The sequence below is a fragment of the Trichomonas vaginalis genome, chromosome I, assembly GCF_026262505.1.
Source record: "Trichomonas vaginalis G3 chromosome I, whole genome shotgun sequence".
NCBI lineage: Eukaryota > Parabasalia > Trichomonadida > Trichomonadidae > Trichomonas > Trichomonas vaginalis.
The window spans coordinates 16,342,118-16,369,269 of record NC_067203.1 but is presented as its reverse complement, the minus strand read 5'-3'; the positions used below and the strand labels follow the sequence as shown (position 1 = coordinate 16,369,269).

The 27,152-nt window shown below is 30.6% G+C and overlaps 8 protein-coding genes and 1 pseudogene across 9 annotated transcripts; 7 read left to right on the top strand and 2 right to left on the bottom strand.

Moving 5' to 3' along the window:
- Window positions 1–133: 133 nt before the first annotated feature.
- TVAGG3_0996470 (biological adhesion protein) lies at window positions 134–2,915 on the bottom strand (the record flags this gene model as incomplete). The annotated part of the gene is made up of 1 exon (XM_001580064.2): window positions 134–2,893. One exon carries the CDS (start codon window positions 2,891–2,893, stop codon window positions 134–136), a length of 2,760 nt encoding a protein of 919 aa, XP_001580114.1.
- Window positions 2,916–3,812: 897 nt separating this feature from the next.
- TVAGG3_0996460 (NAD+ binding) lies at window positions 3,813–4,954 on the top strand (the record flags this gene model as incomplete). Its single annotated transcript, XM_001580063.1, has 1 exon — window positions 3,862–4,905. One exon carries the CDS (start codon window positions 3,862–3,864, stop codon window positions 4,903–4,905), a length of 1,044 nt encoding a protein of 347 aa, XP_001580113.1.
- Window positions 4,955–5,681: 727 nt separating this feature from the next.
- On the top strand, window positions 5,682–6,845 carry TVAGG3_0996450 (ubiquitin protein ligase protein; the record flags this gene model as incomplete). Its single annotated transcript, XM_001580062.1, has 1 exon — window positions 5,682–6,845. The coding sequence occupies one exon, from the start codon at window positions 5,682–5,684 to the stop codon at window positions 6,843–6,845; it is 1,164 nt and encodes a 387-aa protein (XP_001580112.1).
- Window positions 6,846–6,858: 13 nt separating this feature from the next.
- TVAGG3_0996440 (ubiquitin protein ligase protein) lies at window positions 6,859–7,803 on the top strand (the record flags this gene model as incomplete). Its single annotated transcript, XM_001580061.1, has 1 exon — window positions 6,859–7,803. The coding sequence occupies one exon, from the start codon at window positions 6,859–6,861 to the stop codon at window positions 7,801–7,803; it is 945 nt and encodes a 314-aa protein (XP_001580111.1).
- A 438-nt stretch (window positions 7,804–8,241) lies between these two features.
- TVAGG3_0996430 (ubiquitin protein ligase protein) lies at window positions 8,242–10,353 on the top strand (the record flags this gene model as incomplete). The annotated part of the gene is made up of 1 exon (XM_051254260.1): window positions 8,242–10,353. The coding sequence occupies one exon, from the start codon at window positions 8,242–8,244 to the stop codon at window positions 10,351–10,353; it is 2,112 nt and encodes a 703-aa protein (XP_051079834.1).
- Window positions 10,354–12,833: 2,480 nt separating this feature from the next.
- Window positions 12,834–14,728, top strand: TVAGG3_0996420 (spectrin binding; the record flags this gene model as incomplete). The annotated part of the gene is made up of 1 exon (XM_051254259.1): window positions 13,780–14,307. One exon carries the CDS (start codon window positions 13,780–13,782, stop codon window positions 14,305–14,307), a length of 528 nt encoding a protein of 175 aa, XP_051079833.1.
- A 187-nt stretch (window positions 14,729–14,915) lies between these two features.
- Window positions 14,916–16,483, top strand: TVAGG3_0996410 (annotated as a pseudogene). The gene has a single exon. A coding segment is annotated over exon 1 (1,568 nt).
- A 119-nt stretch (window positions 16,484–16,602) lies between these two features.
- Window positions 16,603–17,238, top strand: TVAGG3_0996400 (uncharacterized protein; the record flags this gene model as incomplete). The annotated part of the gene is made up of 1 exon (XM_001580057.1): window positions 16,663–16,911. The coding sequence occupies one exon, from the start codon at window positions 16,663–16,665 to the stop codon at window positions 16,909–16,911; it is 249 nt and encodes an 82-aa protein (XP_001580107.1).
- A 1,082-nt stretch (window positions 17,239–18,320) lies between these two features.
- Window positions 18,321–26,933, bottom strand: TVAGG3_0996390 (axoneme assembly; the record flags this gene model as incomplete). Its single annotated transcript, XM_001580056.1, has 1 exon — window positions 18,321–26,933. The coding sequence occupies one exon, from the start codon at window positions 26,931–26,933 to the stop codon at window positions 18,321–18,323; it is 8,613 nt and encodes a 2,870-aa protein (XP_001580106.1).
- Between the last annotated feature and the right edge of the window lie 219 nt (window positions 26,934–27,152).

Sequence of the window (27,152 nt, the reverse complement as noted above, 5' to 3'; positions counted from 1 at the left end):
AAATCTAAGAGGGGATCTATCTATCCATAGCAAGTCACATCAAGGTCGTAAGTGCACCTTTAAATAGCATTATAGTTAAAAACAACAAACATAATTTTATATAAAATAAATAAAACATAAAAATAAATATAAATCACACATTCATTAGAGGAGGAAGAGGAGCTCCTCCTATTCTTCTTTGTGGAGACAATATTGCAGTCTGTCTTGTTTGTGGTCTGCTCTGACCGTAAACGCTCAAATCAGTATGGACAGGCTTAAATGTTGGAGTTTTAACTTTTCCAACGAATCCGCCACCAAGAGTTGGAATATAAGACTCTGCTTCAGTGAAGAACATCTTATCGTTGTTGTTGGCCATTCCATTTGTTTCACTTTGTATCAAAGTATTTCTTGTATGTAAAACAGAAGCTGAAGATTTTCTTGCATTAACTTTTTCTCTCATTTTTTCAAGAGAAGTTGAATTTCTAAATATTTGAGGATATTTTTCTTTCGCTGTTTGTTGCATTTCCTTCAATTGGAAATCTTTATCAGCAATTGCCTTTTCGTATTTAGAAATATATTCATTAACTTGCTGAACAGTCAAAGCTTTTGATGTTTTATCATCAGCTTTCTTCAAATTCTTAATCAATTCTTCTTTTTCTTTGTTTAGAGTCTCTAATTCTCTATGTGCTTCATCCAATTTCGCAAACAAACTCATTCTATATCTCAAATTCTTTACATATCCAGGATCAACAGCTTCCAAAGCATCCCATCTATGTACATTCCTTGGAACAGCAAATTCATGGACTAATGTCATTGTTTTGTGAGTTTCTAACATCAATTCAATCGAAATCTTTTTCTCAGAATATTTTAACTGTTTCACATGTTCGCATTTCTTTTCTAGCTGCTCTGTTCTGTTGTTTAAATTGTCCAATTCATTTCTGAGTGTCTTGATTTCATCAAGTTTCTCTTGGTAAAGCTTTTTGGAACGCTGCATCAATGCTTCATCAGTTTCAATATTCGAACGAAGTTCTTCAATTTTTCTGAGCCGAGAAATTTTTTCATCTCTCAAAATTTCAAAGTGTTTGATAGCAACTTGATGTTCTTGCAATAGCTCGTTATGATCATTTTCAGCTTCATGCAATATATACATTTGCGTTTGCCTTTCCGCGTTCAATCTCGAAATTATTCTTTCAGTTTGCTGCTGCATCTTCTTTATGTATTCCATGCTGTTTTCCATGTCTTTCTGCTCTCCTTTTATTGCTTGCGACTTGAAATGTGTTGTAAAAATGTCTTCTGTCGTTTGATGAATATTCGAAATTATTCCTCTGACGTTATTTTCGAGTTGTGTGCACTGTGCTGACAGTTCTTCGTTCTCCTTTTCAACACTCTCTAATGCGCGTTTGTAGTTATTCCTTTCTAACCTCATTTGTTCACTTAATTCAAGTTGATGAGCGTTTTTATCTTGGTAGTGCTCAAATTCCTTCTGGTGCTGCGCGTATTCCTTATTAGTCGTCGTGATATAATCATTGGTGGCTAGAATCTTTGCTTGTATCTGGAAGGCTTCGCTTCTTTTAACATCAATTTCTTGAAAAAGTGACAAAATTTTTTCTTTCATTTGTTGTAAAGAAGATTTTTCAACATATGTGTCAGATTTGAGTGTAAGTGCTTTACTCTTTTCTTCTACAGTTGCCGCTTGTTCTTCTAGTGAATGGGACCTGTCATCTCTTATTAAACCCCTGACTTCACTCATTTGTCGTTGAGTTGAAATAATGTTGTTTTCTATTCCATTTATTTTGAAGGTTGTATCGAGATACTTTTGTCTGAGTGCTTTGGCTTCTTTCCTGACATCTCCTTTGAGCTCTCCGATATGTTTTAACTGATCACATTGCTGGTTGTAATCTGATTCAAGTTGAATTGTCTCATCACTTAAAGTTTCAAGGGATTTGATGAGCTTTCCTTTGTCATCTTCACAGTTTGCAATCACTTTCATCTTGTGGTCTTTCTCTTCTGTCCTCAAAACGATCTTATGCTTGATTTCATTTAATACTTTGACTCTTCTTATGTTTTTGTCCTTTCTGTTGCGTAATTCTTCCTTCTGTGAGGATGATTTGCTCAAGCAATCGTAGAATTCTTGTTTAAGTTGCTGGTTTGTGTTAGTTTTGTTAGTTTTATTTCTATTATTCTCTTCGACTTGTTGTTGTGACTGTTTGACAATAGGCTGTAAGTCTATGATGGTAGATGTTGTCTCTTCGTTGCTTTTCTGTAGTTCTTCAAGTTGATTTTGAACGTTATTGATAACTCTGTTAAGTTTGTTCTCTTCTGATTTGAATTTGTCAATATCTTTATTAATATCTGTCATTGTTTCATTAACTCCTGCAATTTTGTCTTGGAATGTTTTAATTTCTTCATCTGCGTTTTGTTTTTCTTTTCGTAGGTTATTTACTTCGTTAGAAACTTCAAATATCGAAACATCTGTTCCGAATGAAAATGCTTCTCCACGATGCACTTGTTCCGAAAGTTGAGAAATTTGAGTTCTTAAGCTTTGTATCATTTTCTTTGCGTTTTGCTCAGATTCAAATGAAGAACTTACAATTTTCGTTGCTTCCTCGTATTTGTCTTTGAGGTCGTTAAGCGAGTCTTTATCTTTTGTAGCTGCATCTAAAATTGCCTTGATTTTTGTAGCGTTTGTAATGATATGAGCGTTCATCTCTTGCGTTTTTTCTAATAACGTGACATTTTTATGATAAATTTCGTGGAATAACTCGTAAGTTTTCCTAAAACCGAATAAATATTTTGCAATTTTAGGATCATCGGCTGAATTTGATTCGATATCTTTAACAATTGCTTCTACTTCTTCGCTGAGACTACCTTCTGTCTCGAAAGAAATATTAAATTTTTCATCTTTCTTCTTCATTTTCTTCTTTTGTACGTTATTTTATGCAATTTACAAAATTCATTGATTTTCAAAAAAGTCAATAAGAAAGCGGAATTAGATAATCAAGTACACAAAATCTTAAAATTTCAAAATAATATTTGACAAGTTCTTTGTCATCATGTTCTTAATGATTCGATAACTTTATAGTTCATAAATATCATTATAGAGCACTCATTTTAGCATCAGACATAAAGATGCATATACAGCACTCATTTTAGCATCAATAAATCGTAAACTTGAAGTCGTTAAACATCTTATCTCAGTTGGAGCTAATAAAGAAACAAAGTATAATCATGGATGGACTCCACTCATTTGGGCGTCATCTAAAGATTATCTTGAAGTTGTTAAACATCTTCTCTCAGTTGGAGCTAATAAGGAAGTAAAAGAATTGATGGATATACTGCACTCATTTGTGCAACACAAAATGATCATCTTGAAGTTGTTAAACAACTTATCTCAGCTGGAGCTAACAAAAAAGCAAAGGACAACAACGGAAAAACGGTAATTGATTTTTCGAAAGGAGCAGTAAGAGACTATTTATTATCAATTGCTTGAAATTAACCTCTTGATGCATCACCTCTCAACCATTTTTGCAAAGATCACAGCCAATATTTTTTTTTTGAATAAATTTTAATTTTTTAATATATAGCTAGGGCAAATTCTACATGTGTTCTTGTATTTTGTTAAAGCCCAATGGAGCAACTAAAGGCAATGCTTAAAATAATTTTATTATAAAATAAATCATGTTTGAAATAGCATTCAGGCAATTCATCAATTTATAATTCTATTTAAACACATTTGTTCATTATTTAAATTTTCAAAAATCCAATTTTTATTAGTAATAATTCTAATTTATGATCAAAATAATGAAAATATTTTTCATCAAGTGTCACTTTTACAAAATGGAAGGGGATGATCGAATCACAGTGAGCAAAATCTTGAAATTTATGCGTGCTGGGAATAAGGCAGACGAAGTTTTTAAAACTGTAGTCGGTAAAGAGCCACAAACCATCTTTTCAGAAGAAGTTCCTGAAGCTTATTTATGGAATTTCTTAATTCAGTTTGCTCGTGAACAAACAAGACAGAGAGTTGCTAAAGCACGCAAGCCAATTCAATCTATGGAAGATATTATCAAATTAATAGAAAATTCAAAACATATTATTGTCATTATAGGAGCTGGTGCTTCTATCGGTCCAGACTTCAGATCCCCCGGTGGTTTGTATGATTCAATTGCTAAGGAAGGTTGCCTTGAAGATCCATATCAAGTTTTTGACTTAGATTATTTCAAAAAAGATCCCACGATATTCTGGCGCTTTGCACATAAGATATTCCCCGACAAAAATCCTGCTCACTCCGATACACACTATTTCATTGCCGAGCTCGAGAATCACGGCAAATTACAAAGATTATATTCCCAAAACGTCGACACTTTGGAATGCGGCGTACCCGAATCGAAGTTAAGATGCGTTCATGGATCATGGCGCAACAGTTATTGTTTATCTTGCGGAAAGAAATTCGATATTGAAGATTTACGCGAAGCTGTCCAAAATGGAACAGTTCCTACATGCCCTTGTGGCGGCCAGATAAAACCTGGCATTGTTTTCTTCGGTCAAAAAACAAATATCGAAGATGAAGATATAACTGCTGATTCCGAGGAAGGAGACCTTCTCATTGTCATCGGAACATCATTAAAAGTCGCTCCGATCTCAATGCTTCCAGAATTTTTCTCGCAGATCCCTTCAATTTTGATAAATCGCGAACCAGTTACATGCAACTTTAGCGCGGAATTTCTTGGTGACTGCAGTGATGTTGTCAAGGCAATTCAGAAGGGTCTTGGATGGAAAGATTTCCCGGAACAGCAAATTCACTTTAATGAACCAAATAAATTCTTCTTCCCGGACAAGAATGGAAATATTTCTCATGTTTACGAAACAGGACCTGTCTCATTTGTGGTTACACCCTGTGAAGCAAATCCTAACGACTTATTGTAATTTTTTTATTTATATAGATTCATAAATACATATTTGTATTCACTTTCTACCATATATCATGTTTTTTAGTCCATTTGACTAAACTGCTCGTCAAAAAGCGCAGGTCCGATCATATTTTTGAGTCAACCCATACAATTAATTCTATGAGTTTCTCTCAAATTGGTGTCAAAATCAGACCTGCGCTATCAAAAAATTTGAATTCATGTATCGATAAGGCTATTTTTAATATTAGTAGAAATATTAATCAACATCCAAATTTAATTCTTTTTTAATTGTCAATGCCAATTTTGTCAAATTTGGATTTTTTCTATCACTCCTATAAAAAAAGAGAGGTGTGCAAGATTTATTAAAGAACAACATTATTTGGGAGATAAACTATGTACTTCTACTAACGAAAGTTTGTTGTTAGCAATAAACTCAAAAAGATCATTTTGAATTTCAACAATCCAAGTCTGATATGATAATATCTCTTTCACATACATTCAAAATGTTTGTTATGTTAGTACGAATTGTACATTTCCCATAGTTTTTCCCTTTGAATTTATAAAATATCAAGAGAGATAAAAATTATGTCATTTTGAAAGATCCCTCAAACCATATTAAATAAAACTCGCATTATGGAAGGATTAATGACTTTTCAATTTAAGATTAGAATTTCCTCATTTTTATTATCGTGTTCATGTTATTACATAAGCAGCTTGAAACAATGATATAAGTTTAAACAAATGAACATAGAAAAAGAATTCCTGAAAAAAAAATGCCAACAATTTTGCAATATGGATTCTCTTTTTCAGCCGTTCCCTTTTGTTGACAACATTAAATTTCCCAAGCAGTCATTTGCTGATGAAGTGGCGAAAACACGCAATCTACAACAAGATGTGATTATAGCTAAAATTAAGGAACAAGCAAAATCAATCGAAGTTTCATATCCATCTCTTGCACAGACATTTGAAAATCTGGTAATTAAAATTCGAGACGACTTTGATGCAAAATGTAAAGGTAGCAATAAGTTTGAAATGTTACCAGTAATTGCAAATGAAAAATATTACCCAGATTCCGCCGATACCAGCGATGTTAAATTAATTCGTCCAGATCAGCTATTTAAATTCCTTAAAGATTCTTTTACAGCTATAGATGTCAAAGATTATTCATATCTCCTCAAGTATGGCATATCTCCAAGTTCATATCCATTAGCAAAACTGATGATAATTTTAAAGCTGATTTCAAAACAAACTAAATTTGATATTGACGAAGAAGTTAAAAAAGAAATTATTTCGGAAGACAGAAGTCAAAACAATTTGGACCAAAAACCTCAAATCTTCACAAGGTTACGCAAAATACCCAATCATCCCATCGAAAACTGGATTAAAAGTCAAGAAATTACGAATCTGATTCAAAAATCTCCAAACCAAACCATTTACATTAATTCGTCTCCCGGATCCTACATTGTATTAGATAATTCACAAGGAAGATGCATTATCAATGTTGCCTCTCAAAAATACGCAATTAATAATAATGATTTTAAAGATTTGAGTGGTATCATTGATAACAGATACAAAATTACAAGTGCTGCCATTATAGATGGTTGTTTGACTTTTATTCTCCTTAATAATTATGAAGTCAGTGTTATTGTTTACAGAAACAGTGAAATTCCAACTGATCCAGGAATGGGCGAAATCATCGATTTGGATGTCAAAACAGCTTTTTCAGGAACATGCATTCATATTATTAACAATGAATTGCATATCTATACTGCATCCAATAGCATTACCATTTTCGATTTAAGAAACATGATAATCGTTGACGAAAAGCCTCAATATTACATCTATTCAACCGTTAACTTTTCTGAAAAAGAAATTTTTGGAATCAGTTTTCACGAAGATACAATACTTGTTGATATCCGGCCGAAAGGAAAATGCGAAGATTATTTCTTTCATTGATTTTGTTTTTAACATGTATGATAAGCAAAATAAGGAATTTTATGAACCAGTTCTTAAAGCACTTCTTTCAGTACTATCAGTAATACCAATGAGACCTTATCTTGTTAAATGTGTTATCACAAACTTGGATAAACTTTTCAAAACAGATATTATCTGGAAATACTTTATCAAGCAAGATTCCAATTTTACTGAGTTAATATTGAAATATTTGATCAATTATGGAGAAAGCACCGAAAGACAACAAATCGAAAAACCAACATCAATCTCATTAAACACAACAATTTTCGCTCCTGAAAATGTTTGTGGAGATATCGAAACTTATTTTGCAACTCCTTTCAGAAAGATTAAAGTAACACAGAAAGATTTTGTTAAAGGACAAGTAAATCAAAATGCTTTCTTTAACTACGAAGAATTGTTATCCGAATCAGCAGAGATCAATGGACAAAATGTGAGCATTGATATCATTGGAAACAATAAAAGTACTCAATATATTCTTGAAGGAATTGTCTCGAAAATCTGTTCCCAAGATTTTTCAAAAGCAGATCCAACATATGCTTTATTCCCATATTTATTCATCAAATGCGCTCAAAACTCAACAAAATCAATTCCTCTAACGGAAATGGAGCAAGCTCATGCTGATATATTGAGCCTTCCGCATTGCGATAAACCCAATGAAGAATACTCTAATTTTAGAACGAATTTGAGAGATGTTTATTCTGCAGCCGAAAGGGATTATCAAAATCCAAAAAGTATTTTCCATATCATCGCAAAGGCAACAACACAAAAAATGTTTAGAAAGAGGACATTTAATATTGACGTTGAAGTCCTTACAGTTAAAATAATGCTTTCAATCATTTGGTCATGCAATTTGTTAAAGGAATATACTGAATTCGAAACAGAACCAACTATAGCAAAGTTTGATACAATTTTCAAACCTTACTTACCAAACCACTATTAATCTTTTGAACACTACGGAATATAGTGGAGTGTTGAATTCAATAAACCGAAAATTCCATACTATAATTGAAAAAGCTTATCTTGATCCAACAGACGATCAACAAGCTAATAAATCAACAGACAATCAGCAACCAAAGCCTTCTCCACAGACTGCGAGATATGAAAAAATAATTGCTTTTTATTCTTTTGAATTTGATTATACAGAATTGGTTGCGATCGAAAAAATAAGTCATTAAGAGAAGAGTTGCCAAATGAAGTGAATTTGATAATCTTGAATTTCTTCAAAAAACTTCGCAAATTGAAAGCAGAATCATTTGCTATTCCTTTTGCGAGAAGTTTAGTTCAACATTTAGATTTCATTATCTACCCAGAAACAGGAAAAAATCACAAAATCATAAAAGCCTGTCAAAAATTCAATGATGTTGTGATCAATTGTCACTTGATTAGTAAAGAGGGTAACGATCAGACAATTGCTAATCTCATCAATAACATTTCACAAAGTTATGAAGAACACAACACAGAGCAAGCTGATATGAAATTGGCATTAGTGACTCTTAAAACAATGGAAATAGCAATTAATAATCCTGTAGAATGCAATGAATCGCTACCTATACCAGGAAAAGATGAAGAAAATTATCTATTTAAATTAGCTTATGCGAGAGCAACATTTACAGATTCGAACTGGCAGGTTTCGGAGAATATCTGCAAAATTAGAACCGAACACAAAGACAAAATTCTTGAAAAAATCGAAGCTAACGACGATGAAAATGTTAGCTTGGGTGCGATGATTGCATTGGGTGCTGAAATATTTGATTCAGAAGTTACAAGATACATCAAGATCAAAGGAAAGACAGAACTTGCAAATAATCATGACGTGGATGTTCAAAGGAATTCTCAAGCTTGTTTCCAAATTGATCCTCCAAAGTTTAATGTTACTGCCAAATTAACAGCGAAAATGATTGAGTTTATCGATAAAGTTGATCTTGATATCCAAGCAACACCTTCTCAAAAACCAGCTGACAATTCACAAAAACCATTGGATACTCCACAAAAAATTGCAGAAAAGGCAATCAAAAATTGCATTATTTTGTCATTTTTATCAAAATTATTTGATGCTGTATCTGACAAGAACAAATTTGCTGAAAAATTCCCGAAGATGAAGGAAATATGCAAGAAGTTCAAAGATACAGTAGTTCCAAATTACACAAACTCCAAGTACTCTTACTTCATCAGACAGCAGCTGAAAAGAGTTTGTGAAAAGAATGGTATTAAAGACAAATTTATTCCTTTGACACATTGCGGTGAATGCAAGGATTCTATGTTCAATGGCAGTCCTGATACATCATCATTCTTCGTCCATACGAAAATGATTGATGTCAATAATGCTATAGAAATTTCATTCACAGATATGAAGACTCAACTCAAATATATTGGTTTCATTTCTGAAAACTGGGATTGCACATTCCTCAGTTTGCTTGATAGGAATATCTACATGGATAAGAAGTTTGTCCCTTACACAGGCTCATTGTCAAATATAACTTTGTGGATGGACAATAACTACCTTTGTTTCGGAAATGTCAAAATCGACAGCGGTGAAACAAAGAAACGCTGGGCATTTGTTATCACAGTTTGCGATGATTCTCTTGTCGAATACAAGTTTGTACAACCAAGGAGCACTTCACTTAAAGCTAATGCACCTCCAACAAAGCAACATAGATTTGACCTCAATATGATTTTCCCCAAAGTTTGTCTCGGAATGCAAGTGAAAATCGAAAACCATTCTGATGTAAATATATCCAGATTGGAAGCTAATTACGGTTATACTATTACAGGCTGCAATTTCGAAAACAGATCAACAGAAACTTACATTGTTCCTGCAAATCAAATCACAACACAATACACCCCATTTGACACCGTTATGATTTGCGCAGAAATAGAAAACAGAATCGGAGATCCAACACAATTATTAAATGATTTGTTACAAACATGTAAGAACTACTCGATTTCATTGATCAAGACAATGCTTCCTTATTATCTTCCAGAAATTAATAGCGAAATGGCATTGAATATGATCACAAAATTGTCTGACACATCATTAAAGCAAGAACTGGACCAAATTAAAGCACTAATGAAAGGAAAAGAAAACGATATCAAGGCCAAATTAGAAAATACTGTAATGGAAGGCGAAAAAGATCCAAAATTCACTGCTGGCAGAGATATCAATCAACTTTACAATTCCACTTACGGTGCATCACAGATCGGTATCTTCCAAGCATGGAATCACGGTATTTTCTATGAAAAGACATTCGTACAAGGCCTTAAATTGTTCTTCAAGTATAAGAAAGTTTGCCTCGGTTTCATTCCAATGATTCTTAAAACATTCAATAAGAATCTTCCAAATGATTTGGAATCAGCAAAGATGATCCTTAACTTCTTCAACAATCCAACATACGAGGGCTACTTCAGCAACATGTCTGAAAAGGATTACACAGAATATTTCAACAACTTAGTTACTTTTGTTTTCGAACGCGATCCAAACAATTGTCGCTAAACAAGCACATTCATCATTGATCAACAAATGTGCACAGTCACTTATTGGCGACTTGTTCACTCTTGGTAAAAATGTATCTAACAAAGCGAAACGAATGCCACCATTGCTTCTTTTCTCCGACAAAGGTGCAACATTTTCAAAGTGCGTTGTCAAGAACAATAATTACTATCCTGTTGAAATTTTGTTGCCAAATGGCACAACCAAAATCATCACAAGTAATTCATATTCTTCTTGCGAAGCTAACAAAGGATACAGATACCATTTTGGCACTGATGGCAAACAAGTTTTGTCTGACTGGAAGAATTACATCGAAAAGGATTTCTCCGGAGTTTATAAACCACTTTTAGTCGATTACATGTTGAAGAATAAGATCTGTGACGCTAAAATCGGTGATTACCCATCAATTGTTTATTCTTTGCAAACATCGGTTTATCTACATTGACAGAAGTTAGTGATGATTACTTCGATTATTCCACACCAGAACTGAATCCTATTGACAATTACTTTAATGATGATGCCAACATTAAAGTTGGATGGTTAAACAATTTCAGAGATTGGGCTGCTGAAGGAACAATCGGATATTTGAAGATTGATATCACTAGGACACATTCTCACGGTGTTGACTATGATTCTCCAAACCTTATCAGAATCATTGATTACCTTGCTAGAGATGAAGCTCATTTCCCATCAAAAATCATCGCATTCAGAGCAAAAGAAAACAAACTTATGTATGTCGCTGAATACGAAGGAACAACTGGCCAAGATGTCGGTGGTATGTTCAGAGATTCATTCTTCCTTATGGTCAATGAATTAATGGATGTTAATATCCGATATTTCATCAAGCCACCAAGCACTCTTCATTGTGAAAAGAATCGCTTAGTTCCTGCATCGAACTTACCAATCAAAGTTGCAAGTACAATTGGTTCTCTCATTGCTAGTGCTATTGCAACACGAAATGCACACAAAGCTTGGAATCTTCCACGATTCATTTGGGACAGTTTTGTTACTAACTCAGACCTTTCTCTGCTTGTTGACTGTGATGACGAAAGTTATTTCAACAGTCTCAAAAACATTGTTAATGCTATGCGCAAAGGATTCTGGAAAGTCATTCCTCTTGACAAAGTTAAAAACTTCTCCGGCCGCTTCATTGAAGGATTAACATGCGGTGTCAAGAAAGAACTTGACTTTAATTCATTCATCGCCTACTTCAATCCACCATCAAGAAATTGCGTTGTTTGGCCAGTTTTCACCCAAGCAATTTCCAAATTCACTTCTCAAGAATTTTCCAAATTAATGGGATTCATAACTGGAAACGAAACTCCAAAGAATGCAAAAGACTTTTGCTTGAAGTTAGCTGATAAATCAACAAGCTATCAAGATGAAAATAGTTTCGCGCTTCCATTTGCTCACACATGTTTCAATTTAATTGAAATTATGCCATATAAAACACCAGAACTCCTAAGACAAAAATTGATAATTTGCTTCTCATTCCAAGCAGAATTTAATGATTAAATTATTATTTTATTTATTTTAATTCTAATTAACTTTTATATTGCTAAATATGAACACAAATAAATAATTTATTAATGTTTTATGTTGCTAAATATGAACACAAATAAATAATTTATTAATGTTTTATATTGCTAAATATGAACACAAATAAATAATTTATTAATGTTTTATATTGCTAAATATGAACACAAATAAATAATTTATTAATGTTTTATATTGCTAAATATGAACACAAATAAATAATTTATTAATGTTTTATGTTGCTAAATATGAACACAAATAAATAATTTATTAATGTTTTATGTTGCTAAATATGAACACAAATAAATAATTTATTAATGTTTTATATTGCTAAATATGAACACAAATAAATAATTTATTAATGTTTTATATTGCTAAATATGAACACAAATAAATAATTTATTAATGTTTTATGTTGCTAAATATGAACACAAATAAATAATTTATTAATGTTTTATGTTGCTAAATATGAACACAAATAAATAATTTATTAATGTTTTATATTGCTAAATATGAACACAAATAAATAATTTATTAATGTTTTATATTGCTAAATATGAACACAAATAAATAATTAATTATGGCATTTAAGGGCACACTTACTTTCTGACATTCTCCAGATCAAATTTCGAAATTAATTTAGATTTATAACTGGAAACTAAACCCCAGAGGTTTCAAAGGAATCAACAAGTTATTAAAATGAAAATAGTTTCTCGCTCCCAAATGCTAGCACATGGTTCAATATAATTGAAATTATGTCATTCAAAACACCAGAACTTCTCAGAGAAAGACTGAAAATTTTCATCAGAACAGTCCTTTTAAAAATTATTTTTATTATTTTAGATTTTTAATCAAATAGGTAATTTCTTACAATCAAAAAGTTTTCTATGCATAGTTTGCTATACGAACAATTTCATCACTTTGATATAAAAGTGACAAATTTGACTTTTACATTGATCTTTCCAGACAAACTTAGAGTTAAACAAATATCAGATTTGCTGATTCCACAGCAACTTCAGAAACTTCTGGATATTGAAGAAGCCATTTATTCTCTCAATTCCGAAAATTTTGATCAGAATGTTTCTAAAATAAAAGATTATATTGACATTGGATTCAAAAAATATTTGGTTGATATTGTTGCTCTCAAATCACAACAAAATGAAAGAATTAACAAAACAAATTCTTTTTTACAAAAAATTTCGGATTTATTCGAACTGAATGTCATCTGTCCAGAATGCAAATCTAAAATAACTATTCAAGAATTACAAGAAAAACTTTTCGAACCAAATTATCTTTTAATAATAATGATTTACTTGATGCAATCAATTCAAACGATCCAGGCTTAGTTAAATATGTAATTTTAAATAAACCTTCACTTTTAAATAAGACAAATATTGATTATAACATCAAATCCAATATAATTGCAAGGGGAAATTATGAAATGATTCATTTATTTTACAATGCAGGAGTAATTTTTAGTGATTGCTTTGATATTTCTATATCATTTCGTTTAAATAATATTGCAGATTGGATTTTAGAAAATTTTAATAATTTACAACAAAGCAGTGAAACAGATATAAGATTTAACATCAGAGCTTTCGTTTTTTACGCAGAAAATGGGTTGGTTCTACCATGCGATTTCCACAAATTCTTCAAATCACTCAAATTTCTACCAGGGCTACATTATTTTTATTCATTTTACTCTCCAGATTCAAAACAATTTTACCAAATAATTAAGTTTTGTTATAAAAACGATTATTACGACTTTTTAGAGTTTATTCTGAAGAAGGGAAATTTGCCTGTGCATTAGTTAAATTTATCGTAATTAATAAATACAATCAAAAAATTTATAATTTGTTGAAAAGTTATAATATTGTTCCTCCAAGAAACATTATGATTATAGATAATCAAACACCCGTAACATTGGCATATAAGAAAGGAAACATTGAATTGTTTAAAGAATTATTAAGTACAGGTGCTGATCTTAACTATATAAACGGAAAAACCAATACAATTTTATATTATGCATGCAAATATAAAGATTTAAATGCTGTTAAATCTGCTTTAAGCTATGGAGTCGATATCAGGGCAAAAAGCTATAAAAGTGCATTATATGTAGCGCTGCATTTGGGAAAGCTTGATATAGCAAATTACTTGGTTGATAATGGATTTGATTGCAGCATGGATCATTGCAGAGACTCTCATTCAAAGTTTCTACTTTTGGCAGCTATTAATTCTTTGGACTTCTCATTACTCAAAAAGATATACCATGCAGGAGGAAGCACAGAAATCAAACATATGTACATTAATAGTTTGAAGTTCATTCATGGAATACTGTTTAATTCACATAATCAGAATGATGATACTTTCAGTGCTATTAATTATGCAATTGAAATCATGCAATTCTTTGCTAGGCGTTAATGTTATAATAAATGATATTGCATTTTCTTCATTGATGGATCAAATATTTAATATTGAATTCAAGATATTTTCAGTTAAATATTCCAATAATTGGAATCATTGTTTAATGATGTTTCTCTTGTTACAAATACACATATATAAATTTATTTGAATTTAAAATGTAAAGAAATACATTAACTTTAGTTGATTTATGTATTAGTAGTATTTCCTAGTGTTTATCACATTAGACAAGATATAGCTTATACAAGGAAAATATGACAAATTCTAATTTTTATTAAATTATGATCAATACAAAAACCTTCAGAAAATAGTTTCGGACACATCCTTTAAAATACCATACTTCCACTATTTGTCAATGCTTCAATAAATGCTCGAATCTTGAAATCCACACTGAATTCATTATCATCGGGCTCAGTATTACATCTTGCCGTAAATAAATTAGTCACAATTTTTTTTAATCGAAATAAGACTAATAGAGAAAATTGGATATCTTATGTCTTATATATGTACCAATTTTTTTGATGAAATTTTAGTTAACGTTTTATGTACTGCATTATTCGATAAGACATAATTTTTTCATGTCTTGTTTGCCATTCAATAAATAAAACATGTTGTCAAAATTTGAGAGAAAATTCAATTGGAAATTAAATTTCAGAAAAATGAATGAATATCCTCACGGCTTTATAGCTACACGCGAAGCTATAAAGAGGATAGATGGTATCCGTTCATTCACAGATGTTGACAAATCTAAAGTTCAATACAATACATTCTCAAGTGGACAAGATATTGATATTTGTTTTGTTGTTGATGGAACAAAATCAATGAACAATGAAAGAGGTAAGGTTCACGAATTCGAAGAAAAAGCAAACGAAAGATCAATGATTACAGGTGCAAAGAGCATCTTCAAGAAACTAATGGAATACACTAAGAAGAAATATAGCGATCTAAATGTTAGATATTCTGCCAATTTCTTCAGAGATGCAGCCATGGCCGAACAATTATATAGGCATAAGAAGCAAGGTCATGGAACAGTTGACTACAATGTTGCAACACCATTTGATTTCAAGGAACATGGTGGAAGCATAAACCCAGTTGAATTCGACAAAGTCGAAACAAAGGAGGCGCAGGAGATGGTCCAGAAGATTGGGTTCAAGCTTTCGAAGGAATGTTCAAATTCCATTGGAAACCCCAAGCAAAGAAGATTATGATTATGATTACTGATGCTGGAGGTCATGGAGAGAAATTTAATTCTAAACCGGATAGAGATGATGAAGATAAAGAAATTGACCGCACTGAAGGTCCGAAAGTCGAAAGATTAATCAGAAGAATTGCAGAAGAGAAAATTGATGTTTGCTTCATCTACACTCATTGGAATGCTAAACAAGGAATGAAAGAGTTCAAGAGAATTTATGAAGAAGCAGGTGGTTCGAATTTCAAGTCAATTGAGGAAACATTTGCCAATGCAGGTCAAGAACTAAGACAAACAGTATCTGATTTGATAACAAGTATTGTTGATACTGCTGTTGCTTCATTTAATACATCAAAAGTGAAAGAAATTACTCTTGCAGCAGATGCAAAGTTACCAAAGAGAAAGAAGAGAGAACAAATTTCATTGGAAATCAATGATCAACCAAAGAGCATTCCGAATGAAAAATCAGGCAGAAAGAAAGAAAGAGTTGTTTCAGGAGTGGTCGAATATGAAGAAAAATCACAAGAAAGCACACCTGTTGAGGTTGTCAGCGAAACTCAAACTACTGAAGAAGGATTGAACAAGTTCAAAGATGAAATTAACTCTCACCGTAATGATATAAAAGCTATTGAACAAAAAGTCAAAGAACAAAAGATGACACGAATGATAAATATGGAATCAATTCCACCAGCACCTGCTAATATACAAACTGCAAATCAGTATTTTGTTCAATCAAACCAGCAGCAACAAGGAATGCAAGGAATACAAATGCCTCCTCAGCAACAACAACAGCAAGGAATGCAAATGCCTCCTCAGCAACAACAACAAGGAATGCAAATGCTTCCTCAGCAACAACAACAAGGAATTCAAATGCCTCCTCAGCAACAACAACAAGGAATTCAAATGCCTCCTCAGCAACAACAACAAGGAATGCAAATGCCTCCTCCTCAGCAGCAACAACAAGAAATGCAAATGCCTCCATTATAAAATGTAAACTTCTCAAAATTGAGAGACCTGCGCTTTTTGATTATCAGTTTAATATGATTTTTTGTCAGATTCTCTCAATTTTAAGATTTTTGAAAAAAAATTTTGAAAAGTCAAAAGTCAAGAAATTTTTAAAAATTATTTAAATGTCAAAAGTCAAGAAATTTTTCATTTTTATTTAAATGTTTGGTATAGAGTATCCAACTCAAAAGAAACAAGGCGTTAAGAGAATCGATCGTTGGAATATTAGTAATATGGATGATAGATTTGATCCTTATGTGGTTAGAGACGCGTGCGGTATTAATAGCAATTTTTATATAGGATCCGATGTTATATACGGCGCGAATTCTAGATCTTTATTGCGTCAATTCGATGCTAGAACAGTTGCGAAAAGATTTCCAGATGCATTTCTTTCAGAATATGTGTCGTAGGTACCACGTGTTCTTGTCCGGAAGAATCCAAGTTTTATCAACTCGATGAATAAATCAGATATCTGAAATACTGAATATCTCTAATCCGATTTTCTTTTTTTCGAATTTCAATTTTTCAAAAATCAATTTTTTGAAATCTTGTTTATAATTTTTAAACTATATTTATTTTGTTTTGTTTGTTATTAATCAACTCGTCGCCATATTCAATTTTTAGTTACTTTTTTTTAAAAAAAAGAACCTTAAAAGTGCAAAAAAGGGTCTGCACATTTTGAATGCAAAAGAATTTTTACTTCTACCCACAGCAGTAAAGTATGTCATGTAAAGTTTTACTTCTACCCACAGCAGTAAAGTATGACGTTTACCTCAAAAAGTGGTAAAATTGAGAGAATCTGACATGTAAAGTTTACTTCTACCCTCAGCAGTAAAAAATCTGACATGTATAGTTTACTTCTACCTACAGCAGTAAATAAATAGAGGATGTTTTATTGTCGTCTCAAAAAAGTGATAAAATTATCATTGTCGTCTAAAAAAGTGACGAAATTATCATTGTCGTCTCAAAAACGGATTTTAAAAGCATGTTTTTGATACCTAAATAAAGGAAGAACATCAATTCCATCTATGCATACAGTGTGCAAACACTCATGATATATGGAGCAGCTCTTTATCTGGCTAAAAATACTATTTAATTTAATGTTTTTTCGATAACATCAATTTTTCTTGTTAAATCATCAATTTTCATCGTATAAGTAATTTTAGATTCAGGAATAGGTTTCAAACTAATTTCTCCTTTTTATTTTAGTAATTCTAAAACCATTTATACGATACATTTTATTTAATTTACAAGTCGTCAATTCTTCAAATTGCTTTTTATTACTTTCATAAAATTTATTAAATTCATCTATTGTTTCAAATGTTTGAAAATCTTTAATTGGTTTTATTATATTTAATTTCTTTTCAGGTATTTTTATTTCTTCTTCAACAATTTCTTCTTTTTCATCTTGCTTTTTATCAGTTTCAATTTTTTCTAAAATCGGTTTCATTTTATCTAATTTAAATTGGATAATCTTCTAATTAAAGTTCAAATGGATTCAAATCTTTCAACACAGTGTGAAAACCAAATTGTTCTATAGTATAATTAAAATTATGACTTGTAATTATGAAATATGGATAAGTGACTTTTTTTTGCATAAGTATTTACATGTATAGCTTTAATTACTACTGCTGAATGTAAAAATATAGATCCTTATATTGGTCGTATCTGTTTTGATATTTTAGAAGATTTGATTATTAGTCTTAAGTCTCGAGTTTAAACAACAATTTGCATAGGAAATTTAAAAGTCTAACTTATTTTGAAAATAAATAAACAAATTTTATAAATAAAATTAAATATAAAATATATAATTACATAATTAAGTGTTACTAAATGTAACTCTTTGTGCACTACTCTCTATAAATGATGCATTCATATTACCGCTTTGTGTAATCTTCATGACAGTTTCGTGTTGCTTTGCAATTTGTTGATTTAATCTATCAATTTCAGAATCTTTTTGATCAATGACAGATTTAACTCTTGAAACTAAATTTCTTATGTATTCGAGTTTACCTGAAAGTTGTTGTGATGCTGTGAAACTTGGCAACCTTTCAGATGTAGAAACAGCTAAGTCAGAAAGATTTAATTTGATTGCATTAATGAGTTTTTCATCTTCTTCTGTTAATAATCTAAAGTTGTGCGTCATTTTGATATCAAAGATATCAACTGAAGAAACAGAAACATCAAGTCTATTTAGTTGAGCAAATGAAATTTGTGGCATTGATAAATTCATTGCTTTGAAAATTGCAGACATTTTCTCTAAAATTTGCATCAAAAATTGTTTTTGTGACAAATTAGATTTCGATTGATTTGCAATCAAAGAATGAACAGAAATAAATGATTCAGTTAACAAAGAAAGCAAAGAAGTCTTTTCATTGTATTTCTCAATAATTGATGAATATCTTGACTTCTGTTCTGCCAAATTTTGTTGTGCGTCATCTAGTTTTCGACTCATTTCATTCACTGATTTCTGTAATGATTCCAATTGGTTCTTTGGTACAAGTGTTCTTTGTGTTCTTGTTACTTCTATTTGTAGTTCTTCGATATTTGTCTTCAATGAAGTTATTTTTACAGAAAGATTTTTGTTTTCTTTAACTTTTTCTTCCAATTTCTTCTTGAGTGTTTCATTTGATTTTTCTAATTCTTTCCTTGTTGATTTTTCTTCATTGTACTGAGAGATATATGTATTAATATCTTTCTGGTTAGAATCAGCGATTGATTGCAATTGGGATGTTAAAGAATTGACTTTTGAAGTTAATTCTCTATTTATATTTCTCATCTTTTCAAGTTCAATGTTTAATGACTCTAATTTAGTTTGTTTCTCATTAATGTCTTGATTTAGTTTAGAACTATCACTTCTTATTCTTTCTTGGATATTAATCAACTCAGATTTAGTTTTTTCAAGTTCTTTTTCTTTGTCAGAAACTTCATTTGTTAATCTTTCAATTTCTTTTTGTTTCGAATTCAACAAAACTTGGTTTTCTTCAAATTTGTTGTTAAGAAGATCATAGGAAGCTTTGATTTGTCTTTGAGACTGATTAGACTGTGCCAAACTATCTTCTGTATCTTGTAAAACAGCTTCCAAATTTTGGATTTTCTTCTTCAACGAATTATTTTCAGTTTGCAAATTGTTCAATTCATCTTTCGATTGTTCGATCTGTTTTGCTTTGGTGCTGATGTCTTTCTTGAGACTTGATGTGGACTGGCTCAAGTTTATCTTGTGATCTTTTATGTCGTTCTTGAGTTTTGAAATTTCAGAAATTAAATCATTTTGTTTTTGTAACAAAGATTTTTCTGATTTTTCTTTTTCTTGGAGATCTGAACTTAATTTAGATATTTCTTGTTGCAACAAAACATTCTTTTCGTTCAATGTCTTGATTTCATTGATTAATTTGTCATTTTCATTCTCAAGATTTTGCAAATTAATCTTAAGAGATTCAATTTCTTGTTTCTTTGGTGATGAATTGACATCTCTTGTTAATCTCATGTCTGTTATGAGCCTTTCCAAGTTTCTTCTCTTGTTTTCTTCTGATTTCAACTTTTCTTCTATCAAAGAATAAGAATTCTGCATTGCTGACTCCATTTCACTTGTATGAAGTATCTTTGACTTGTATTCCGATGCTTCTGTTTGAATTTTTGTCAATTCTGTTTGAGTGAAATTTAATTCTCTTTGTAAACTCTCTTTTTGCTTTGATTCTCTATCAAGCTTTGTCTGCAATGTGCTGCTAAATGCTCTAGATTCATTAATTTGCTTAGTCATGCTCTGGATTTTGTTCTGTGACTCATTTAATTCTTTTGTCAAATTTTCAATTTTCATTTTCGAATCAAACAACTGATTCTCTAATAAATTGACGTGTTTCCTTAAGTCAGAGCTAGACTTAGTCATATCATTGATTGTTACAGCTGCTTTTGCGTTTTGTTTCTTCATGTTTTCGAATTTTGTTTCATAATTATTCAAAATTTCAGTTTTATTTTGAATTTCGAATGCAGTCTTCTGAATGATTGATTCTGTTTGGCTCTTGATGTTCTCTATTTCTTTATTAGCATTGTTAAGTTCATTATTTTTATCAAGTAACTGCAATTCTAGTTCATGAATTTTATTTTGATGATTTTGAATAATTTCACTTTTAGTTTGATCTGTTTTTGTCATTTCCGAAATCTTATTGTTCAAATCATTTATCTGCGTGTTGTTCTGTATCTGTGTGAGCTTTAGCTTCTGTTCAGATTCTTGCAAATTCGATATTTGTGCTGTCAAAAGAGAAACAGTTGATTTTTGATCCAGAATTTGTTTCTCCAAATTTGATTTATCATTTGAAATTGTATCTAATAACTGTTGGAGAGTTGATTTGGATTTTGTGATATCTTCTATTTCTAGTTTAGTTTTAGTTTGATAGATTTCTGATTCATGGATTGTTGATTCATAATCAGCAACTTTTTTATTCAATGAAGCAATTTGTTTTTCTTTTTCTTCAACTAAAGATTTCAACTGAGTAACTGTTTGAAGAGAAGAATCCTTTGATTGACTTAATAATTGATTATCATTTTCTTTCTTCTCGATTTCCTTCTTGAGCAAATCATTTTCTTTCTGTGCATTTGAAAGTTTTTCTTCTGTTGTTAATCTCAAGTTATTTTCATCTTTAACTTTCATTTCATAATCTTTGATTGTCAACTGGAATTGTGTTCTTTCTACATCAACTTTGGCTGATTCACGCTGATATTCATCAATCTTAGCTTTGTTTTCTTTGATTTCATTGTACAATGATTCAATCTTTGCCTTCATTTGGTTGTTTGATTTATAAATTGTTTCGTTTTCGACTTTCTGGGAAATCAAATGATTTTTCATGTCTTCAATCATTGCATTCTTTCTCTTGATATCGCTGTTCAATTCATCAACTTTGAGTTTATAAGAATCAGATTCTTTTTGCAGACTAATTGTTTTCTCATTTAATTCTTGGATTTTAACATTTTGTGATGTATTTTCATCAATTTTAGATTGTAATGTTTTAGAGATTTCTTCTGAATGTTGTTTCTCTAAATCTAATTCGTTTTGGATATCTTCTTTCTGTTGTTTAAGATCCTCAATTAACTTCTTTGTATAATTTAATTCATTCTTGAAATTAATTGTTTCGTTTTGAGAATTTTCTAAATCTTTTGTTAATTTCTCAATTGTTTCTGTTAATTGAGAAATTTTCTTCTTCAAAACTTCCATTTCGAACAATTTCTGGTCTTTCTCAGCAATTTCAGCATTTAGTTTAGAAATAGCATCATTAGTTTCGGTGATTTGAACTTTTTGTTTGCCCAAACGATTTGTTAGTTTTTGCAGTTCTTCAATTTGATTTTCTTTTTCAGATAATTCTTCATTCATACTTTCAATTGTAACTTTAACTTGACTCATTTGCTTCTTCATCTTTTCTATTTTAATTGACTTCTTCTGTATAAAAGCAGATGCTTTTTCTAAGGCTTGTTTCATTGAATCTCTGTCTCCATAAACAGTAGAAATTTCTGTTTCATAACTTTCTTTTTCTTGGATCAAATTTTCGATTTGATTTTCAAGAGATTTCAACTGGAGAGACAAATTATTCTTTTCCTGGTCATGTTGTTTGTTCATATCATTAATTAATTGATTATGCTCATTCTCCATTTGTACTTGGTTCTGTTTATGAAGAGTTATGATGTTTTTGAGATCTTTGACTTTTTTATCTGATTCTTCCAATTTTTCTTCAGCAATTTCAAGTTTGTCTTCAAGTTGAGAATACTTCTTTTGTATCTTACTTAGTAAATTCTTATGATTCCTTTCTTTATCAGATAATGCTTTCTCTAATTCAGAAATATTTGCTGTCTTTTCTTCAATTTCTTTCTTCATTTTTTGAGTTTCATTTTCAAATTTCTCTTTCTGCATTGTGATTTCTTTTTCATGAGATGATGTTAATAGTTTTGCATTCTCTTCTTGAAGATTTGAAAGTTCTTTCACTCTTGATTTGATCTCTTCTTCCAATTTCTTCTTTTCCAATTGAGAATTTGCAATAATCTCTTTCATATTTGTCAATTTTTCATTCAATGATTTAATTTCGCTTTCAAATTTAACAATTTTAACATTTAATGATGATTTTTCTGTGTTCAAATCATTGTTCAAAGCATTCTGTTTCTCTATATCCGCTTTCATTTTAGATATTTCATTATTAAGACTATATATTTGTTGCTGTTTTTGATCAACAATTTCTTTGTTCGATTTTGTTTGTTCATCAAATTTAACTTGTAATTCTGTTCTTTGTTTCTCTGAGATTTTAAGTGTGTTATTCAAATCATTTATTTGTTTTTGATTGTTTATATTATTTGTCTGCAATTCTGTGAGTTGCTTCTTCAATTGTTCTTGTTCTGTGATTCTTTTCTCCATTTCAATTCTCATTTGTTCTGTGTTTTGTTTAATTTTGATTTCATTTTCTGATGATTCTTGTAGTTTCTTCTTTAATTCATCAACTTTAGATTGTAAATCTTTGTTCGATGAATTTGATTCTGTTAATTTCCTTTCTAATCTTGAAATCTTTGCTTTGGCTTGACTAATAACTTCATTTGTTTGTTGTTTTTCTTCGAAAACATTGGATTCTTTTTCTTCAATTATATGTGATGCTTCATCTAATTTCTGTTTAAGAATTTCGTATCCTTGTCTGTGTTCTGCAATCTGCTGAGCCAAATCACTGTTCTTTATATCCAATTGGTTAAGAATATCATTTAAATAAGTAACTTCACTTCCAAGTTTGTTTTCAGTAACTTCATGTTCTGAAATAATTTCTCTTAATATGTCTAAAAGTTCATTTTGCGGCGATGACAATGTTGGTTTATACGTTGATGAGTTCTTGATGATTTGTACAATCTGCGACTTGATTTCATTGATTTGATCTACTTGAGATTTAACAAAATCATTTGTAAGATTCAATAATTTATTGTTATCTGTTTCTGAAACTAATTTTTGACTAAATGATGAAATTATATTTGAAAGATTCGATTTAAATGAAATGAATTCGTTGTTATTTTTATCAATAACTCCTTTAATTTCATTAATTGTTTTATCCTTATCTGAAAACGCTTTAACAATCAAATCCAAATCATTTAATAATTGAGAAACATTATCAGATACTCTTACGTGGTTTTCTGTTGGATTTACTGTTCTTGTGACTTCTATAATCTTCTGTTGTAGTTTAAGTAAGTTTTCTTTATTGGACTTATTTGTATTTTCGTAATCATTCATTTCTTTCTTCATTTTTTCGATTTCTTTATCTGAATTAATAAGTTTTTCTTTCAATTCTTGGATTGCATTACTATCTTTCCTTGATTTATCATTTGCATTCTCAATAATACTTTGTGATTGACCTAATATATCTATTTGCGAATTCAACTTATCTCTATAAGACTCAAGTGCATCATCTTTCTCTTCATTTGATTTCTTGAGTTCATCAACTTTCTTTTGTAATGATTCTTTATCCATTTGAAGTTGTCTGCATGCTGTCATCAAACTAGAGATTTGATCTTCCATTTCAAGCTTTCTTTGATGGAGTTTGTCAAGTGACTGCAATTTCTTGTTTGCTGCTTTCAAAGCACCATTCATTTCTCTGATATTTTCATTCAAATCTGATATTTGTTTCTTTAAAGAATTATTTTCTGATTGAACATCCAATAATTCATTTACACTTGATTTGTATTTCTGGATCTGTTTTTGTTTGTCTTTTAGTTTCTTCTTAATAAACTTCATTTGTTGAGCGTATTCAGAGTTCTGATTCGCCAATTCGTATTGATTAATCAATTGATATGCGGAATTCAAATCTTCATTTAATCCTTCAACACTTCTTTCTATTCCTTGCAATCTAATGATTTCTATTTGTTGTTTCTTGTTTTGATCAGTCAAACTAACATTAACTGATTGCAAAGAATCAATTTCATCCATTAAATCTTCTGTTTTATTTGCAAGATCATCAAGATTCTTTTGGGTTCTTTGTTTCTCGATATTTAATAAATTATCGAGTTCAGTTAATGCTTTAACTGTATCATCAACAGTTTCAATGTTATATCTAGATGTAATACCATAAACTTTAGAGTCAATTCTCTTTAATTGATTCGTTGCTGCTTCTTTCAATTTCATTGTTTCGTTGAATGTCTGCGACATCATATTGAATTCATCAGCCATTTTATTAAATGATGTTGAATGAACAGCATTTGGAGAAATCTCTTTTGCAAGTTTAAAGATCATCTGTTTAAGAGCTTTGTTTTGGTTATGTAACATTTCTTCTTTCTGTTGTTTGCTACTAGAAATTGTTGTTTCAAGTTTCTCATTGTATTTTCTAAGTTGATCAACTTCTTTTTCTTGTTCTTCGATTTTTCTTGTTAAATCTGTGTTATCAGATATCTTCTTGATCTCTTCTTGCAAAGCAGAAATAGTATGATTTGCACTTTCATTATCATTCTTAAGAGATTTGTTTTCTTTCTTAAGATTTTGATATTTTTGCTCATTTTGTTGAATTTCTTGTTTCAAATTAGAAATTTCACTTTGCAAATCATCAATTCTAGCTTGCATTTGTGTCTGTATATGCTTTGGATCTTCAGCATTTGCAATAGTTAGTGTCAAATCTTTATTCTTCTTCTGTTCTTTCTCAAGTTCTTTGATAAGTTTCTTCATTTGCTGATCTTTCGCTTTGTTTTTACTTTCTACTTCATCTTGTTTGTCTTTAATGAGCTTAATTTGGTTCATGAGCTCTTTAATCTGTTGATCTTTGTCATTATTAGATTGTTGTAATGGTAAAATAGTTTGATTCGTCACATTTTCCATCAAAGAAATTCTGAATTTTTCTTGATTTTCTTTGAAAGAATTTTCTTGTGACAAACATTTTTCTTTCCAATATTGGACTTGATTTTGTAACTCTGTAATACTTTTATGAAGCTTATCAATATCTTCGGAGTTTTCTTTCTGCATCTTATTTATCATTGTTGACAAATTAAACGAATCATCTTCATCAGTTTTTTCATTGATATTTTGTTTAAGTTCTGAGTTTTCCTTTTTAAGTTGAAGAATTTGTCTTTGCTGATCAGTAACAAGTTGCTTAACTTGATCTAATGTTAATTTCAATTCTTCTTTTTCGGAGTTCACAGCATTAAATCTCTCTTGTAATGTTTTAACTCTATCATCAACAATTGTTGATTTATTTCCACTTCTATAAACTGTTCGAGATTTCTCTTCAACTTGTTTCAAGTTTGACTGCAATTCATCAATGAACATTGTCTTCTGTTGTAATTCTGATGAAAGGGAATTTCGTTCTTTAGTTAATGCAGAATTTTCACTTTGTAATTTTATGATGTTTTCTGACATTTCTTTTAGATTGTTTTGTCTTTCTTCAAGAGATTGAGCGACATCACCGTATTTCTCATCTTTTTCTTGGATCTGCTTAACAAGATTTTGTATTTTAGATTCATTCTCATCATTGATCATTTGTAACTGCGAAATTCTTTCATTTAATTTTGTGTTTTCGCTTTTAACGTTTCTCAATTCATCCAAATCTTGTGCGTATTGCTGTGGATTCGCAACTCCATTGAAATGAAGTTCTTGAAGTTGCTGCTCTAGTTCGTTATTCTTGTTCCTTTCATTTGTAATGTCAACAACATATTGATTGAGTGTTTCTGTCTGTTGTTGAAGTTTTTGCTTTAAAATTAATATTTCTTGTTGAACTTGAGAATTTTGGTTTTGCATCTCTTCTGAATCAACTGCATTACGGGAAGCAGCTTCGAGTTTGGACTGTAATTGAGAGATTTCATCTTGTAAATCAGCATTTTTCTGTTCTAATTCAATGAATAAACTTCGACCAAATCTTTCTGATGCTTGACGACGTTCTTCAAGTAAAATCGACTTTCTGTTAAGAGTATCGAGTTGAGGTAATGAAAAAATGATAAAAAGACGAGAAGAATCATCTTGACAAATTTTTGTTCCTTCTAGATCTAATGAAGTAAGATTTGTAGATTTTTGCATGTTTAGTAAGTTATTGCGATCTTCAATTGGATTGTAACTCAATTTTAGAACTTGCAATTTCGCTAATGATTTGATTTGCGATGGTATAGTTGTAATTCCATTATGCGAAAGTACTAAATATTGAAGGTTTGTCATTTTGCATATATCTGAAATGTTTGAAATGCTGTTATAAGATAAATTTAATCTTGTTAGGTTCGGTAATGATAGAAAAGGCTTGATATTTTCAAATCCATGACCTATTAATGATATTTCTCTGATATTTGTATATCTTTTTAGTGGTTCGATTCGAAATATTCTTCCGGCTTTGGGCGAAAAATTGAAAATAACAGATGTCACAGAAGAGCAATCGACTTCTTTAGTGATGTTGTCGATTAACTCATCATTGAAAACAAGATTAGGGATGGGAAAATTACTTTCATTCATTAATTTCAAACGGTCACATTTTTTTCAATGCTAAATTTTCTAAAGGCATCAAGGATATAAAAGTAATGATGCTAGAGCCTTGGCATTCATATGAGATTATGTGCATATGTATGGATATTTATTTGTGAAGTATGCTGTCAATTGTATTAATAGGGATTTGGAGATAAAAATAGTTAAAAATTGAATGAAATACGAATAGGCTTCCTCAAACCTACACAG